Source organism: Littorina saxatilis, linkage group LG13 (assembly GCF_037325665.1).
Source record: "Littorina saxatilis isolate snail1 linkage group LG13, US_GU_Lsax_2.0, whole genome shotgun sequence".
NCBI lineage: Eukaryota > Metazoa > Mollusca > Gastropoda > Littorinimorpha > Littorinidae > Littorina > Littorina saxatilis.
Genome location: NC_090257.1, coordinates 6,246,300 through 6,265,380, shown reverse-complemented (window position 1 = coordinate 6,265,380; position 19,081 = coordinate 6,246,300). Strand labels below are relative to the sequence as shown.

Sequence of the window (19,081 nt, the reverse complement as noted above, 5' to 3'; positions counted from 1 at the left end):
ATCATTTATTTGTTTGTTTGCAAAGATCATGCTTTGAAAAGAGGTTCTATGATGTTTAAGGATTACATGAAGTCTCAATCAAAAACTCACAATTGTTTCAGAGATATAGAGACTTTTGTGAGGCTTTGGGTCATGAACGACCCAGGAAGCACAGTGAAGGTTAAAATAATCATGTCTACCCACCGAAAGGAATATCATTTTGGCAATTTACCTTTTTCTATGACTACAAAAAAAAGGTTCACTCCAGCAAAACCTAAATATGCATTTGTGTACACACACATTCTGAACAAAGGGTAGGACCTTTTCTATTTTGTAGGTCAGACTTCAATCTGTCAAGCTTTCGTCTTTGTTAACATCTAGACACTTCATGTAAATGCAAACTAAAACAAGAAGGGCAAAGCCCATACGACTCACATGCTTTACACATTTTTCCTACCAAAATACATGTGACCTTGACCAGGTCATCCAAGGTCATGCAACACAAAGCTGTTAATTCAAGACATAGGAAGTACAATGGTGCTTATTGGCTCTTTCTACCATGAGATATGGTCACTTTTAGTGGTTCACTACCTTATTTTGGTCACATTTCATAAGGGTCAAAGTGACCTTGACCTTGATCATATGTGACCGAATGTGTCTCATGATGAAAGCATAACATGTGCCCCACATAATTTTTAAGTTTGAAACAGTTATCTTCCATAGTTCAGGGTCAAGGTCACTTCAAAATATGTATACAATCCAACTTTGAAGAGCTCCTGTGACCTTGACCTTGAAGCAAGGTAAACCAAACTGGTATCAAAAGATGGGGCTTACTTTGCCCTATATATCATATATAGGTGAGGTATTGAATCTCAAAAACTTCAGAGAAAATGGGAAAAATATGAAAAATAGCTGTTTTTTAGGCAACATTTATGGCCCCTGCGACCTTGACCTTGAAGCAAGGTCAAGATGCTATGTATGTTTTTTGGGGCCTTGTCATCATACACCATCTTGCCAAATTTGGTACTGATAGACTGAATAGTGTCCAAGAAATATCCAACGTTAAAGTTTTCCGGACGGACGGACGGACGTCCGGACGGACGGACGGACGTCCGGACGGACGGACGGACGGACGGACGGACGACTCGGGTGAGTACATAGACTCACTTTTGCTTCGCATGTGAGTCAATGATCAAAAGCGTATATATTCCCTTTCTGTTCCCAATCCAAAAAACATCCACCTCGGATTCGCCCCTTTCTCTCATGAACTAAAAGTACATTAATCATTGAGCATATCCTTCTGACTAATCTGTCGTATGCATTAAATCAGCGACTGCTACAATCTCTAGCACTTTGGTAAAACAGCTTAGGATTGGCACAGGAAAGTACTTGTTCTGATTCCAGTCTATGTCTGCTGCGTGAGAGAATGTCTGTTGCAACAATGAAGTTTCCATCTCGTCATCAGAGCGCGGCCAAGAAACACAAGGCCTTTTTTTAAAAATTCCAATTCTCATTAGCTTGCAAACACCATTAACAATCCTCACAGGATATGGTTCCAACCTACACATCACTTCACAAGCTTTTGCCAAAACAAACATTAAAAAAACTAAAATTAATAAAAATTCTGCCAGGCTGTAATTTTGGGTTCTATACCCTCTCACTCTCAGGAAGAATGGGCTTGACAATACTCACTGAATATGATTCTACCCTACGCATCTCTTCCCCAAGCTTTTGGCAAAATGAATGCATTGAATAAAAAATCCTGCATTGCTGTTAACTTCTGTGACATACCGCATCCGAATGAATGGGGGTGACTGCCCTACACATCACTCCACAAGCTTTTTTGCCCCCCCCCCCCCCCCCCCCACAAAAAAAACCATCTTCATTTCTGTATTTACCGCGTCATACCCTATCGGGATGAATCGGAGTGAAGCCCCCGCCCTGAGACGTGTGCTCTCCGATCGCATGCTTCCCAAGATCCGACATCTCCGTGTGCTCCACAAACTCTGAAGTCTCCGAATCTGCCATGTGAATGTCCGTCAAATCGGCGGCCACCGGCATGAATGCCTTGTGGTGCTGGTGGTGCATGGTGGAGGAGTGGGATTGCGCGTGGTGATGATGGTGGGGATGTGGGGGGTGGGAGGCGAGAGGGGGCCGGGGGTGAGGGCCTGGGGGGAGACAACTGCGAGGGACGGTCTGTTCCGGACTGCTCTCTTCAAGGCTGCTGGAGGAGATGCTGAAAACATCAAAACCATATTTCTAGCAACTGTGCGTACTGTTTTAAAACATTTAAACAACCAAAAGAAAGTGAAGAAAATAGGGAAAGAACAGGGCATTGTTCTACTGACAGTCAAACCTGTCCTGGCAAACACCTTTCAAAAACGGCAGTATTTCCCACTGACCTTAATACAGTCTTTCTTTTCTTTATTTGTTGTTTAACGTCGTTTTCAACCACGAAGGTTATATCGCGACGGGCCTTAATACAGTGGGACCTGCCCTTCTGACCACCGCTTGAAAGCGACCACCTGCCCACAGCGACCACCCCGAAAGACCACAGACAAGATTTACTTCTATATAATTCCCCTTTTCATAAAGACCACCTTGTCTAAAACGACAAGTTTAGGTCGGCCCTTTGGGTGATTGTTATAGACAGGTTTGACTGTAGTCAGCGTGCCTCTTCGTCAAGAAATACAACTCTACTAGTTCTGCATGCCATAACAATGCTGGCAAGAGTAATCATTTACAATAGCTTCAAAATCCATCAATTTTGTCCATCCTCCATATTAACCATGAATACAGTGCCCCCCCCCCCCCCTCCCAATTTCAGACTCCTTCCCTTTCTTTCTTTCTTTATTTGGTGTTTAACGTCGTTTTCAACCACGAAGGTTATATCGCGACGAGGGAAAGGGGGGAGATGGGATAGGGGAAAGGGGGGGGGGGGAGATGGGATAGAGCCACTTGTTAAGTGTTTCTTGTTCACAAAAGCACTAATAAAAAAATTGCTCCAGGGGCTTGCAACGTAGTACAATATATGACCTTACTGGGAGAATGCAAGTTTCCAGTACAAAGGACTAAACATTTCTTACATACTGCTTGACTAAAATCTTTACAAACATTGACTATATTCTATACAAGAACCACTTAACAAGAGTAAAAAGAGAAACAGAATCCGTTAGTCGCCTCATACGACATGCGGGGTGCAGAGAAATAAGGATGTGGAAAAGAAGACTTTTGGTAAGTGAAATAAAGGTGATGGATCCAGTCAGGTAGAAATAAGACAACAAGAAAAGAATTGGAAAACTGCAGGGAATAGTAGGGAGAGTTTTCTTGGAAGGAAATATAGGTGAAAGGACTGGTAAGGCAGAAATAAGACAAAAGAAGAGAAGAAACAGAACCGTTAGTCGCCTCTTACGACATGCTGGGTAGCATCGGGTAAATTCTTTCTAGTCCCAACCAATATGGGACTCCCCCTAACCCGCGGGGGGTCTCCTTCCCTTTTGAGACCGTGTTTTTTTGGATTTTTTGTTCATAACCTAGAGTAGATTTACCCCCATTTTAAGACTCCCTCCTTCTTAAGACCCGATTTTATTTAATTTTTCAAAGTCTTTAAAAGGAAGGTTGCACTGTAGCAAGAGAGATTCAAAATAAGGAAGAGTGTCATACCTATAGGCAACTTACCTGTGTGCCAGAGGGTGGGGCAGGTTTCTGTCAGGTGTGCTGGGACCTGTGTGGAACTTCTTGGGTGGACTCAGGTAGTCAAAGCGGTCACCTCCATCCGACTCCACTGAGACAACAACACAGTTACACAACAATTACTACAGTGAAATCTGCATGATAAGACTCCCTTCTGAAGCATATTAAAAGAAGAAGAAAGTCAGTGTTTGTATCAATTCAAATGTTTTTGTTTTTGAAATATGAAAATAGACAGACTGCTAACGTTCCAAAATCCAGAATCAAAAACCAAGTATGATAATTAATGGACCGTACTTATCATCGAACGCTGAAGAAGAAGAAGAAGAAGAAGAAGAAGGAGAACTGTGTAATTTTTGGCAAAATAAGACAGTCACAAGAAGATTGCAGGCATGGGAATTGAAAAAAGGTTGAAAATGTGTTAGTTATAACAAAGTCGACAGAGCGAAGTGCCTAGCCTTACTACGGGGGTCCGGGGGCATGCCCCCCCAGGAATTTGTTTTCTCCCAAGAACCCAAATGGTGCAATTTGGTGTCATCTTAGCTCCAAGTTTGCCATTAAATTCAGTTTTTAGAACCATTTTTGCCTCCCCCATTTTTTCTCTCTCGGTGAAACAAAACAAAAATTCGATGGAAATTTGCCTTTTGGCGGACAATTCCCATGCCTAGATTGATTGAATGGTCTTTAAAGTGAACAGACAAATAATTATGAGGCCATTGCAACAAATAAATAAGGACTTAGCTGAGTGTGTCTTGGGTGTGATCAGTCTCTGACCATCTTACCAGAGACTGAACACATCTAACCAAATTCAGCTAAGTCTTTTATTTATGTGTTGCATTCATTGCCACAGTCCTTCCCCTGAAAACAGTCTGGCTCACTACTTGAGATCTGGCTTGGCTAAGGATAAGACTTGAACTCATACCCCAACAAAATCAATAGTCTGGATGCATTCTGTAGAGACAGGCATGGGAATTCCAAAATAGAAAAAAACTTTGAAAATAGGCCGAGGTCCTAGGCCCCGGCGGGGTACAGGGGCAGAGCCCCGTTGGGGGGAAGGAAAACGGAACGAAAACGAATTTTAGCATTTTAGACCAATATTTTGATAGTTCTCGTGTAAGCAAATTATGGATAGAGAGACAACAGTATCCATGTATATAATTTAATTCACTTTTTTTTTTGCCACGGACAATTTTTTATTTTCGCTGAAACGTAATTTCCTTTTCGCGAAAATCCGCGATTTCACGGACAATTCCCATGCCTGAGAGAGTGAGATGTTTTTCTTAATACAAATTAACTTCTTCACATCCCTAAGTGTCAATCTGAAAAATTAATTCATTAACTTCTTCTTCTTCGAAGGGGGATAACCCACTAGCAGGTCTGCACATAAGTTGACATGGGAGATCGGAAAAATCTCCACACTTAACCCACCAGGCGGCCGCGGCCGGGATTCGAACCCTCGGCCTTCCGATTAAGAGGCCGACGTCTTACCACCCGGCCACAGCCCCCGTCTAATTCATTCACAAATTAACAGTCTGCACGGAGAAGCAGTCAGGATGTTAACTTTTGGTAGACGTCAAAGTGGAAGGATGGACTTAACCCAAGCACAATCCTGGCCAGATCTGAGATGAGAAACCATACTGTGTCCATGGCAACAACTGCGCATTTAATGCAAAGTAACTTTTTGTAAATACTCACACTTCCTCTTGAGGGGTGGAGCCTGGGTGGCGATGGGGCTGAGACTTCTGAAAACACCAGAACACCTACAATATATTGACACAGGTTCCACAAATGAACAGAAACAAGTTAATGCATCAAAGGGTAAAAAGTCAGACAAATAAACAAAGAAATAAGCAGTACAGTCTTTCATGAGAAAAAAAAAATTTGACTTTCTGCAATCAACAAAAAAACAAGAGAAAGAACATAAATGTATACATTGCACTAATACAACCCCGGTGAGACTGAGGTAAAAAAAAAAATAAAAAAAAAATAATAAAAAAAAGGACCTCCTTGTGTGAATGTATATTTAGGTAAGACACAATCCTTCTCATGAAAAAAGTTCGGCTCACTATCCCTCCACTTGGACACATACTATAAATCAACGCCCAGACAGCTTGCTGGGGTGAGGACAAAGGGTACGTGACAAAGAAGAGGAGTGGTCCAAGACCGAGTAAAACCCTGGCTTGATCTGAGACGGCGAGTTCAACTGTTAACACAGGAAGGAATTTGCCTTTAAAAAAAAATTAAACAAGTCGCGTAAGGCGAAAATACAATATTTAGTCAAGTAGCTGTCGAACTCACAGAATGAAACTGAACGCAATGCCATTTTACTCGTAGCATCGTCAGGCCACCGCTCATGGCAAAGGCAGTGAAATTGACAAGAAGAGCGGGGTAGTAGTTGCGCTAAGAAGGATAGCACGCTTTTCTGTACCTCTCTTTGTTTTAACTTTCTGAGCGTGTTTTTAATCCAAACATATCATATCTATATGTTTTTGGAATCAGGAACCGACAAGGAATAAGATGAAAGTGTTTTTAAATTGATTTGGACAATTTAATTTTGATAATAATTTTTATATATTTAATTTTCAGAGCTTGTTTTTAATCCGAATATAACATATTTATATGTTTTTGGAATCAGCAAATGATGGAAAATAAGATAAACGTAAATTTGGAGCGTTTTATAAATTTTTATTTTTTTTTACAATTTTCCGATTTTTAATGACCAAAGTCATTAATTAATTTTTAAGCCACCAAGCTGAAATGCAATACCGAACCCCGGGCTTCGTCGAAGATTACTTGACCAAAATTTCAACCAATTTGGTTGAAAAATGAGGGCGTGACAGTGCCGCCTCAACTTTCACGAAAAGCCGGATATGACGTCATCAAAGACATTTATCAAAAAAATGAAAAAAACGTTCGGGGATTTCATACCCAGGAACTCTCATGTCAAATTTCATAAAGATCGGTCCAGTAGTTTAGTCTGAATCGCTCTACACACACACACAGACACACACACACACACACACACACACACATACACCACGACCCTCGTCTCGATTCCCCCCTCTACGTTAAAACATTTAGTCAAAACTTGACTAAATGTAAAAAAGAGGAAAAACTTGCACATTTACAGAGACAGCCAAATGCTAGATACCTGATGAAACTTTTGCGTGTTGGACTAGGACTCGGACTGGGGGTAAAGGTTGTGTTCTTCACTGGCGCTCGCATAGATGGGGAAAAGCATTGCTGAAACAATAAATCAGATCACAAATCAGACTTAAACGATTCTTTTCAAGCATCTTTGTCAAACACAATACTTCATACATCTCATTTGAGTAACAGAGCACAACAAGCTTATCTTAGGCCCAAAAAAAAAAAAAGGTCTGTTTACGGTAACCCGACCGACCCTAGTTTTTTCACGCGACCCTAGACTTTTTTTTGGCATTTGGGAAAAAAAAAAAAAAAAAAAAATCTTGTTTTTTTGGCAAAATAACGTAAAAATATGGTTTTTTGGAGAAAAAAAAAGAAAAAACAAAAATCCCGACCTACCGACCCTATTGTTTTGGCCTATGTTACCGTAAACAGACCTTTTTTTTTTTTGGGCCTTATAGGCCTGCTCTAAGAGCCGAGTGAGATGTAGCAGATGACCTCATCAGTCAATGACCACATATTCCACATCGCCAAGCAAACATCATTCACTTAATCTTTTCTGGATTTCTGGCCTCCATTATCAGAAAAAGTAAAGAGCACAATAATCTGAGAATGGAAAATGATCGAAAACGAGGAAAGAAGGATCACAAGATTCAGGGATGAACTGTCAAGATTCGCATAGATTTCTTATCCCTGAATCAAGATAAGACGGGCAACGCTGCACACATGACTATAATGCTGCTTTTGCTTCACAATGAATGAAACTTGGCATTAGAAAGAGCTTAAATGGTGAATTCCCCCTTGAAGGAGCAAGCACCACATTTCTGAGTAATTTAATCACCAAAAGCTGTGAAATCATGATTTATGACTCCGGACTACTTGAGTACATGTTCTCCGAAGCTGACGGGTCCTTCCCTTGCTTTCCCAAGTACTGCAACCTGTGCCACTGCTATAGGAGCTACTTATTAGGTTACCTCCCTTGACCGTGGTTCACAGCACGATGTGAGAGAAAAGCGTTTTGAACAAATGAAGCGTTTACTTTTGGTGTTAATGCAGCTGCAGAATGGTCACTTCTGCTACGATAACACTTTTAGCTTTTCCATAGAGGAGCTAAACAACGGAGAAGACACAGGTGCCAGTCACAGTAACACTAAAACTAGCTCTGCTTTCAACACTTGCTGTGCATGTGTGACACTGTGTTGGAACACAACAATCACCTTCGGAGGCAAAGCCCAGTCAAACAGGACCGAGAATTAATTTGCGAGTTAATTTCTTAGCCATATAAAAACGGTTATGGGTACGCAAAGGTTTACAAGAACATTCAAGGAGACAGCAGCAGCCAGACTGTCACAAACACAACTCTACAATGCACAGGTGTCAGCGACGTATCAATCAATCAATCAATCAATCAATATGAGGCTTATATTGCGCGTATTCCGTGGGTACAGTTCTAAGCGCAGGGATTTATTGTTTTTTTTATAATTTTTTAAATTTTTTATGCAATTTATATCGCGCACATATTCAAGGCGCAGGGATTTATTTATGCCGTGTGAGATGGAATTTTTTTACACAATACATCACGCATTCACATCGGCCAGCAGATCGCAGCCATTTCGGCGCATATCCTACTTTTCACGGCCTATTATTCCAAGTCACACGGGTATTTTGGTGGACATTTTTATCAATGCCTATACAATTTTGCCAGGAAAGACCCTTTTGTCAATCGTGGGATCTTTAACGTGCACACCCCAATGTAGTGTACACGAAGGGACCTCGGTTTTTCGTCTCATCCGAAAGACTAGCACTTGAACCCACCACCTAGGTTAGGAAAGGGGGGAGAAAATTGCTAACGCCCTGACCCAGGGTCGAACTCGCAACCTTTCGCTTCCGAGCGCAAGTGCGTTACCACTCGGCCACCCAGTCCACAAAAACGTCGAGCTATAAATAGCTTGCGCCTCTCAACGGCCGACAACTGCAGAGCCTGCTGTGAAAGGTGAAGCAGTAGTCTCCCTGTCACCACAAACAAAGGACAGCTTTGCAATATGTCTGCCTTCATCATGGGATAAGGCTCACTAATTGACAGATGCGCTTATCATGTGCTTCCATTGAAACTAAAACCTCTCACTTGACTTATAATCCTACTTTGGTCAAAAGAATCACATCATCAGAAATTCTTCTTCTTGGAAGCACACACACACACACACACACGAGAAGACTTAAGCATGGAGAAACAACAAGATGAAACAGCCACCCACCTTTATGATGCGTGTGGGAGACGGTGAGCCACAGAGAAGACTGGGCGACGTCATGATGTGCAGCGACTCGCTGAAAGACCTCGGCCGACGATGACTTTCCGACATCACAGAATCTGGGGTTGCCTGCAGAAAACAATCACATAGGACCATTATTGTCAACTTTCCTACTTAAATATCAAAATAAACAAGTGCTTTTCCTTGGCAGTAATTTTCTGATGACCCTTTCCAAAAGCAAAATCCAGTTCAGTTTTGATTTTATATTTCAACCAAATTTTGATTGCCAGGGAAATGGTCTCTTGACACATATTTTCAAGTCCCAACCATGTGAAAAATTAGAAGTGACTCATAATTCTAAAACTGTATCATATCAATACTCAGAAGTATTGTGTAATGCAGACATTTCTTTCTTTATTTGGTGTTTAACGTCGTTTTCAACCACGAAGGTTATATCACGACGGGGAAAGGGGGGAGATGGGATAGAGCCACTTGTCAATTGTTTCTTGTTCACAAAAGCACTAATCAAAAATTTGCTCCAGGGGCTTGCAACGTAGTACAATATATTACCTTACTGGGAGAATGCAAGTTTCGATGGGTTAAAACCAGAACCATCTAACTGGATTTCCACCATTAACTTTCCAGTACAAAGGACTTAACATTTCTTACATACTGCTTGACTAAAATCTTTACAAAAATTGACTATATTCTATACAAGAAACATTTAACAAGGGTAAAAAGAGAAACAGAATCCGTTAGTCGCCTTACGACATGCTGGGGAGCATCGGGTAAATTCTTCCCCCTAACCCGCGGGTGGTAATGCAGACATTCACTTGTAAATCAATGGAATGTGGAAGTCTACAGTTGCATCTTCTCATTACACAACAAGAGTATACACAAATAATTATGACCTAAAGGAAAACAGGTCATTTAATTTACAGATATGCAGCCCAGCAAAGGAAAGTATAAACTATAAATCCAAAACGAAAAGTTCTACAATAAATTCAAAGAAAAAAATCTGAATATCTGTTTTAGCAGAATTTTCAATTTCTCGGGGGCCCGGGTAGCTCAGGTGGTAGAGCACTGGACTTGTGATCGAGAGGTCGCTGGTTCGAATCCGGGCCGTGACAGACACGGGTCAACTTTATGTGCAGACCCAGAGACGGTATCCATCTCCCACCCCCGTGTCACCACAATGGCACGTTAAAGATCTTGGTCATTCTACCATAAGTGCAGATGGCTGATACCACCTAAACACGCATACATCAAAAAGCCGTGAGGGCGTAAAAACTCGAATCGTATAAACGAATTCATGTCCAATATAGGCAATTAAGACCTGACGGACAATAAGCCCCTTAAAATTTACTTTTCAATTTCTCTGAAGTCAAAAACATTCTTGACCACGGGAAACCTGATACTGCAACACCTCAATGCAGGGATGGCCAAATCGCCCGCCCGGTCGCCAGAGGCGATTACAAAATCCGCCGGGCTACTGGAAACCGCCTGGCAACTCGCCCGGCTGGCCAATGAAAATTCTGATCAAATTCCACCCTTTTGGTTGTTATATATCGAGTTTAAAGCCATGTAAACACTGCAGATCAACTGTGGTATCTACCCGGCAGGCGAAATTTCTGCCGGGCTAGGGACTTTCTTGAAGTTACTCGCCCGGCTGTCGAGTTAACATTTTGAGATTTGGCCATCCCTGTGAATGTCATAGATCAGAATAGATCTATCATCTCAAAATCCTCATGACTGCCACTGAGCATTAGTAGTTCAGCTGCTGCCCAATGACATAACCAGTGATGGCGCTAGCATTTTTTTAAAAACCGGTAGGCAAACTTTTATGATGCAAACAGTCAAGAAAAAAACAGGTAGGCAGGTCATGGGAACCAGTAAGAGTCCAACTCAGAGTACTGGTTTTTGGGCGGGGATGTAGCTCAGTCGGTAGCGCGCTGGATATGTATCCAGTTGGCCGCTGTCAGCGTGAGATCGTCCCCACATTCGGCGAGAGATTTATTTCTCAGAGTCAACTTTGTGTGCAGACTCTCCTCGGTGTCCGAACACCCCCGTGTGTACACGCAAGCACAAGACCAAGTGCGCACGAAAAAGATCCTGTAATCCATGTCAGAGTTCGGTGGGTTATAGAAACACGAAAATACCCAGCATGCTTCCTCCGAAAGCGGCGTATGGCTGCCTTAATGGCGGGGTAAAAACGGTCATACACGTAAAAGCCGTGGGAGTTTCAGCCCATGAACGAACAAACAAACAAAAGAGTACTGGTTTTATTGTTTTACCAGAGAAAAAAAAAGGTAGTTATAAAAATCAACCGGTAGGTCATACATACTGGCAGCCAATTTTGTTCCAGTATTTTCTTGTTTCAATCGGTAACATATAGGTAATAACCGGTTAACGCCAATACTGATAACATGCAGCAACCACACACCACTCACCAGAGACAGCCCATCCCAAGAGTTTGTGACTTGCCAAGAATAGTGCACCTCTCTGCAACAATACCAACAAGTATCATAAATGTGACAAAGAACAGAATCCCATCATGTTTATCAGTGCCAAAGTTCATGCTTCCTATAGCTTAGCAACCGTGAGGGTCAGAAGTACATGTACCACCTCCCCCAAAAGCAGTGTATGGCTGCCTAAATGGCAGGGAAAAAAAGTCATACATGTAAAAAAAAAAAAGTGTGAGTTTCAGCCCATGAAGAAGTAGAAGAAGAAGAAGTAACACAATTCCACCAATAAATTATTCAAATGTCGGAAAAAACACAGCTGGTTGTGACAAGGTCTGAAAAAAGACATCCCATAAATTGCAAAGAAAGAGAGAGAAATACTCCGTCTCAAAGCATGAACAAACTTTTGTATAATCACAATGTGATGCAGTGAATGGCACATTTCATAGTAACACAACCCAGGTCATGCTTTACTGCTCACTAATAGTAAAATCCTGCTGATATTCAATGATTAAAACCAACAACAACAAAAAAGAAAAGGTCAACACCTTTCCCTTTTTAAAACAAAGTTCCTTTCCTCAGACGTTAGCTTGCTGTTAAGATAAATTGCATAAGAATCAAAGAAAATTCCTGGCATTTGACAACCATGTGTCAATCTGAGTTCTTCTTCTTGTCGTTCGCTGAATCTGAGTTCTGACATTCTCTGTACAGTTGGGCCCCCCCTTCTACTTCTGGACCTTAGTTTATTTTCAGATTTTCTTTTAAAACATCCTTTTGAAGACTCCCTCCTGATTTTAACCCTTAGGCTGGTTGTCGCGACATATGTCGCGCTACTTTACGTATACTGTCACCTGGTTGTCATGTCACCTGGTTGTCACGACATATGTCGCGCTACTGGCTCAGTCTGTTTGGTCGGTTCCGATTACCTCCCATGGCTGCAAAAACCTATATGACCGTTTTTTGTTATTTTTCTCTCTGTTATTGTTAATTCACCAGTGGCTATGTAACATGTTACAGAATTGCACCAGTGTAAGGGTTAAAAGGGAAGTACCACAGCACTTACTTTTCATGCTGTGTTTCTCTGTCTGTTATGTTGTTTTCTTCATGCTTTATCTGGTTGACTCTGTCGGTGGACTTTGGTGCTGGTAGCTACACAAAACAGAGAAAGGCACACAGGTCGTAGGTCTAACACTAGGAACAGTAACAATCATCATGTCAAACAAAATCAAACTATAATAACACATATTCAATGTAGTCAGTGAAACAATCAAGGTTGCTTTACTGGTGAACAACTCCCAGAGACCCTCTGAGACACCAAGTTTCAGACCATAACCCTAACGTTCTTCTAACTTCATACAAATTGATTAAAAATAAAATTATGCAAAGCTGAAACTAGTAAAAGTAAAACTAAAGGAAAGTATTTTGCAAGGTAGAAACAAACTGCTCACACATTGCGAAAGAGTAAAACCTAAAACATTGTTTAAACCAAATCATTACAGCAACACAATCAACAACAACAAACAGTACAGTTTTGTGCATTTATGGCCTTGGCTCAGAATTGGTGTCTAGAAACTGTGACAAAAAGTGTTTTTCAGAAAATGTTGTTTTTATAAACTGCACCTCAAAGAGAAAAAGATGACAAAGACAACCCAACAAGTCTGGAAGAAATCAGACATTTATTGTGTTAACAGTGGACAAAAATGTGCGTACATGCTGTTCATCACACTTACATCATGTCACAAGATAAACATGCCAATTAAAAGGAAACCTGAATAAACAGCTTACAAATTTCAGTTGTAAATAATGACAAAGGAAGCCAAAAGGATAAATATGTACAAAATTCAAAATAAAGTAATTGGAATTACGTTCCCGACAAAAATAAACGGCAGGACAGTTCATCACCTTACAACAATGTGAGGGCCTCAGTTAAAAATAGCAAAAACTTACAGAATTATCAGTTAATATACATGGAATCACATTCATGTACCAATTAGCATCTGTAGCAGATTTCAGAGTGATAATGCAAGCAAATATTTACTTTTAAAGCAATGAAATGTTGAATTGTATGAACAGCAAGTTTCTATTCAGTACAAAAACTAGAAAATCAAACTTAGGTCGCACGTTATCTAGAAAGTCATCTGAAACATCATGTCAAGTGACATAAATTATCATGTTATCATCAACGAGACAAAATTCAAGTTCGTGAACAAGAAACAATTACATAAATTACTCGTCCATCTTTTCTGTTCATCACTTTACAGCGTGACAAAGTCACATTTCACAGATTAGTATCCAAACGGAACAGAGCTAGAACACAATACACATATCCAGAACACACACATCAAAGGAGGGTAACATCAATGGCAAAAAAAACACTTGTAATAGCATTGCCACATCGCCCAGCGTCAACTGAGGACACAGTGAAAAGGCACTTTTTTTCACTTTGAGTGAAAAATAATTGGCATAATTGATGTTTGTGAGTCACACATTATGTATCAAATGAAAAAGGAATGAATAAAGAAATGATTCAAAAACAAAGTTTACTGTATGAAATTAATAAAAGACGTGTTTTGGAATATTTTGAGTGTGAAAGTGCGTGTTCGTCTTCGCGGCCATTTTCGCGTCACTCTTAGCAGACGACCAGTTCATTTCAAACTGCTGGGAATACCGTAATTTTCATTGGAGGGCTGTGATATTTTGCAACCAATCAGAGAAAGCCTTACATCTTTCCCATGCAGAAAACCGCGACCCACCGGAAGCTACATCTCCGTCAGCATGACGGTGAATATTACTCGTGTGAGTTTCACTAAAATTTGGTCTGAAAACTTCCATCGGCATACACGGTTCAAAGGCAGTTTATAAAACATTAACTTCTGTTTCATTTAAGCCAAAAATCAAAAGAATCGAGCAAGAAATGACTTATTCCCAACGATTATGCTGCGCAAAACTGGACCCGAAAAATGCGAAACTCGGCCGATCAAAAGCCTGAAGAGGTTGCGATCTCGGCTCGCTCAAAGCAAAGTGATTTCGAACTAAAATGACCATATCTCGCGAACTACTGCACCGATTTAAATAAAACAAATTGCTATGTGCTCAGAATTTTGATCTCTTTAAAATGGTGTGTTTCTTGTCATTCAACCATTAATTTCAAAATTTCATGTCATTGCCACAGCAATCAGTCTATGTCCCATGTATTTAGCTACTAGCTTTGTCCTCAAATGACGCCCAAAATTTCTCAACTAAAATGACCATATCTCGAGAACTACTGCACCAATTTAAATAAAACAAATTGCTATGTGCTCAGAATTTTGATCTCTTTAAAATGGTGTGTTTCTTGTCATTCAACCATTAATTTCAAAATTTCATGTGTCATTGCTACTTCTACTTGAAGCACTCAAAAGTTATCACATGAAAACTGGAGATGTTCATCACATTACAGCAAACTTGTCAAAAAATTGAACATAAATGACTGTCCTGTCTGCATAATTCATTTAACATGTCATTAAACAAGTTACATTAGGTGGCAGACATAAAATACAGAACATTGGAGGAAAAAACCGAGCATAGTAAGATTTAGTGACGCCAATAAGAAAAATGTTCATCACCTTACATCACAAGATGAACACATAATGAGACCCGCAAACCACTTTGGTGACAGAACATAAGCAAAATAAGTGAAAATGGAAGAATATATATGACTTAAGATTAAAAATACTCCAAATATGATATGTTCAAAAAAATAATGTGAGATAGAGAAAACTTTGGTGTTTGTTCATAACTTTACACAAATCAGATTGCAGAGATCTGATGTAAGATGATGAACTGTGCATGCTCATGTGACTTGAAGACATTTTGTAATTAGTTGAACATCCCAGATTTTGAACTTGACACAAGTAAAAGGTAACTGTTTAAAAAATTCCAATCAATGACAAAGGAAAAAAAAGTTACCTTTGTTCATCACTTTACACATATTTGGCAATAGATGCTTGCTGTAAGGTTATGAACTACGCCAATTAAGTAATTCTAGGAGATAAGTTTGATTTTATCAAAACTATATGAAGATCCGTGGTAAACAATTAGATTAAGGCATTTTTTTCATGACTGATTTCTAAAATAACAACAAAAATCGCTTACTTTTAGATCAGTGTAATTTATTTGTTGAAAAGTGATGAACTACGTCGACATTAGGCATTGCATTTGTCTATCAAAATAACAACATGCTGACGGTTTTATTTTTTTCAAATTATTGGTGAAATCATGCCAGTTATGATTATTTGTCCAGTCTTTCATTAAATTGTTTCTATAAAATGTAAGTTCATCACTTTACAAAAGATCGATACCAATTTTTTTTTTTTCACATGTAGGAATCGAATTGAAAATTGTCTCAAGATCGGAAACTACGCACAAGTACTTGCTAAACAATACAGAAAAACAAACATCGTTGCATTGTGACAAATTAACAAACTACAAACATTTATTCATAGCCACGCAGTTCATCACGCTAGATAACACAATTACAGCAAAACATTTACCTTTACGTTCTCTATTTCCTTCGTCCATGACGACTTCATTCACAATGACGCTTCACCCTTTATTGATTTCGCGCCTAAAACAATGGAATGTGACCGCTCACACCTTTCTGATAAAATATTAGTCCGATCAAAAATGTAGTTCATCACGATGCATCTTACAGCAAATTGACACATTTCACCTTTGAAGCCATTTTCTGTACAAACTACAACACAAACCATGAATTTTGATCCAGCAAATAATACTCGGGTCTAGTCTCATCAAATATTTGAGAGAACAACGGCGATTGTATTTTTTGATAATTCATTGTAGTGAACGATTCATCCGCGTGTTTCCTTACGACAATACGTGATGAACATCACTTCGTTTGTTTCCGGAAAATACTCGGCGATGCATTTACCGTTTCTGCCCGAAAGATACTCTATGATTTCATCAGCCTTTGCAGAACAGGAAAACTTCATTTTCTATGTTATGTCCTCGAACACTATCGCAATAAATTAATCCAATTAGACCCACTGTAAAATGTCACAAACAAATCGAGAAAACTCGGCCGATAGTTAGCACAAATTGCGTCACAGCGACCAAAAGAACAACATCGGCTATCGACTTGAAGTGAAAACCGAAAGGTAAACATGTCTTAGATCCAAGAAATCTCTTTCCGTTGTCCTTCTGTGGCTCTGTTCACAGAAATTAGGCCATGAATAACCCGAGTGGGGGGAAAATGGAGTTCGACGCCATTTCTGAGCCAAGGCCATATATAGTATATATGTTGCTAGAGGGTGGTCAAAAGTTTCACTTACGTTGGAAGCAGCATTGACACCCATGTTGCTGGAACTCAGACGCCGCAAACGTGATGCATCCGCGGGCTTGAAAGACGACGACGGGCTGCAAAAAGGTACTAAATAAAATGAAATTTATAACTCAAATAAAACAATTCTTACACTTGCGATCAGTGTTGCACTACGCCACATGAGAAGTTTTTGATTCAGACAGAGTGTAAAACAAAGACATAAACTGATAAATGAGCCTTCTGGGTTCGACTTAATATTCCACTAATGCGCCACTGGCGTATAAAATCTGAGAATGACCCATACAAATTCCATTCACTGATTAGGCCAACAACAAAAAATAGTCTGTTTACGGTAACATAGGCAAAAAAAATAGGGTCAGTAGGTTTTAAGTTATTTTGCAAAAAAACCAAGTCCCCCTCCCCCCAAATGCCAAAAAAAAGTCTAGGGTCGCGCGAAAAAAATAGGGTCAGTCGGGATACTATTTATTTTGTTTGGCCTTAAGCGAGTCAAAAAGCCAAGTTACATGGTAAGTGAAACATAAGTCAGTGAAACAAAAGTGTGATTGCAACAGCCATTTCCATTACCTTATGGTACAATGTGTCCACATGCCCCCACCACCACCCCCTACCATAAACAGCACAAAGGCAACTGTGATACAGACATATCTTCAATAAAATTTAACAAATAAATAAAAACTAAGTGTGCAATTGTCAACATAGCATAATAATAATACTAATATCAGTCATCATCAATCACTCCGGCAGCTCACTTAACTTACTCAGCAGAGCGAGGGGTTGTGCTCAATCAAATATTGTGCGCAAATATTTCCTTTTTTGTGTGCCATATTCGCATACTAACCATATCACTGCGCAAAACAGATGTAACCTATGCAAACCACTAAATTTCAGTAGCATAGGCTGAAAAAAGTAACTGAAGCACAAATTACAAAACAATAACGTCCACTAACCTGACTTCTACACTTTGTGAAGTTGCAACAAGCATGTTGATCATGGGGGCACTGTTCGACCTTTTCAGTGTACCTCCTGAACTCGGCTGGACACCAGATGACGATGGTGGATCAACTTCCATATTGGATGCTGAAGCCTGACTCATATTCTGTCGAATTCTCAGTTTAAATTAATACTATTCACTTGAATTTCAGCAACCAACCTCAGTGGCGGTGCAACGTTTAAAGTCCAAACAGCTGATCCTTACCACACACAGCTTCTGCACTGGTACTGCAGTAACAATGCAATAAAACCACCAGTCAAGCGAAGCACGACGAAATGTTCTTGCTGCACCTAGCCAGCATTTTTTGCATTAGAAAGATCTACACCGTACATCCTGTTATTTACCGCGTTGCAAACGACAGCAGCAAAACCTAATACATACTTCCCAAAGCAGCCACATGGATAAAGAAAAGATACCCCCACAGAAGAGCTACCTTAGTGCCTATTCAGCCAGCAGAGTCTAGCCCCAAGCCCAAGGTTCACTGAAGGTAGGATGAAAACTCGATGCACAAAATGTAAAACCCTTGGCGTGTTAAACCGTAAAATCCAAAAAGCGAGCAGTGATAATGTTAATACACACGAATGCACTTGAATTCAGCGGTCAACTCCGCCTAACATATGTTGAAAACTCCACAATATGAATCCAAAGTCGATTCTCAAAGCTGAAAGTTGGCTGCAGATTTAGGGACCAAAACCGGAAACTGTACATAGAGGAAAAGACTTGGCTGCAGCTGATTGGTTAAAAATGGACGGCTTTGCAAAAAGTAGTAATTTCATTTATTCATTTACTTGAGCGTGAAGATATACAACGGTTCTTATATCATTCTTAATCCTACTTATGATGTGTTTCAGGTACAAAACTGCACAAATGATACGAAGAAAAGATCCGATGACGCAAAACAGTTAGGGTAATGATCACAACCAATCAGAAGGGTCGCCTTACACCTCCAGGCTACCCGATCACATTGTAATCTATTTATAGATAAGAAGCATCAGTGACAAGCCCACAAAGACTGACCGCGGATTGACCCAGATTCAGAGCATCTTGCATCAATTGGTCAGTGAGGTTGCACAAAGCCACTCACTCAAGCACGTGGTTGGCTGGATTTACAAATAAAGCATCAGTAAAAGTAATACTAAAAAAACACAAAAAAACGACATGGTCTTTGGATGAGTATCAAGTGCCTGTGCACATTTTTTCATTGAGTTTATCAAACAAAATA

At 40.1% G+C, this 19,081-nt stretch overlaps 1 protein-coding gene across 2 annotated transcripts; it reads right to left on the bottom strand.

Annotated features, from left to right (window-relative positions):
• Positions 1–1,861: 1,861 nt before the first annotated feature.
• On the bottom strand, positions 1,862–18,538 carry LOC138946348 (P2R1A-PPP2R2A-interacting phosphatase regulator 1-like). Of its 2 annotated transcripts, none has more exons than XM_070317908.1 (9): positions 17,816–18,538; positions 16,858–16,942; positions 12,591–12,676; positions 11,516–11,567; positions 9,072–9,194; positions 6,821–6,912; positions 5,365–5,429; positions 3,658–3,763; positions 1,862–2,215 (listed from the first exon to the last, which is right to left on the bottom strand). In XM_070317908.1, exons 1-9 carry the CDS (start codon positions 17,959–17,961, stop codon positions 1,882–1,884), a joined length of 1,089 nt encoding a protein of 362 aa, XP_070174009.1. In that variant the 5' UTR covers positions 17,962–18,538; the 3' UTR covers positions 1,862–1,881. The 2 variants fall into 2 exon arrangements, with proteins under 2 accessions (XP_070174009.1, XP_070174010.1); XM_070317909.1 differs by having other exon boundaries at positions 5,365–5,411.
• Positions 18,539–19,081: the final 543 nt, after the last annotated feature.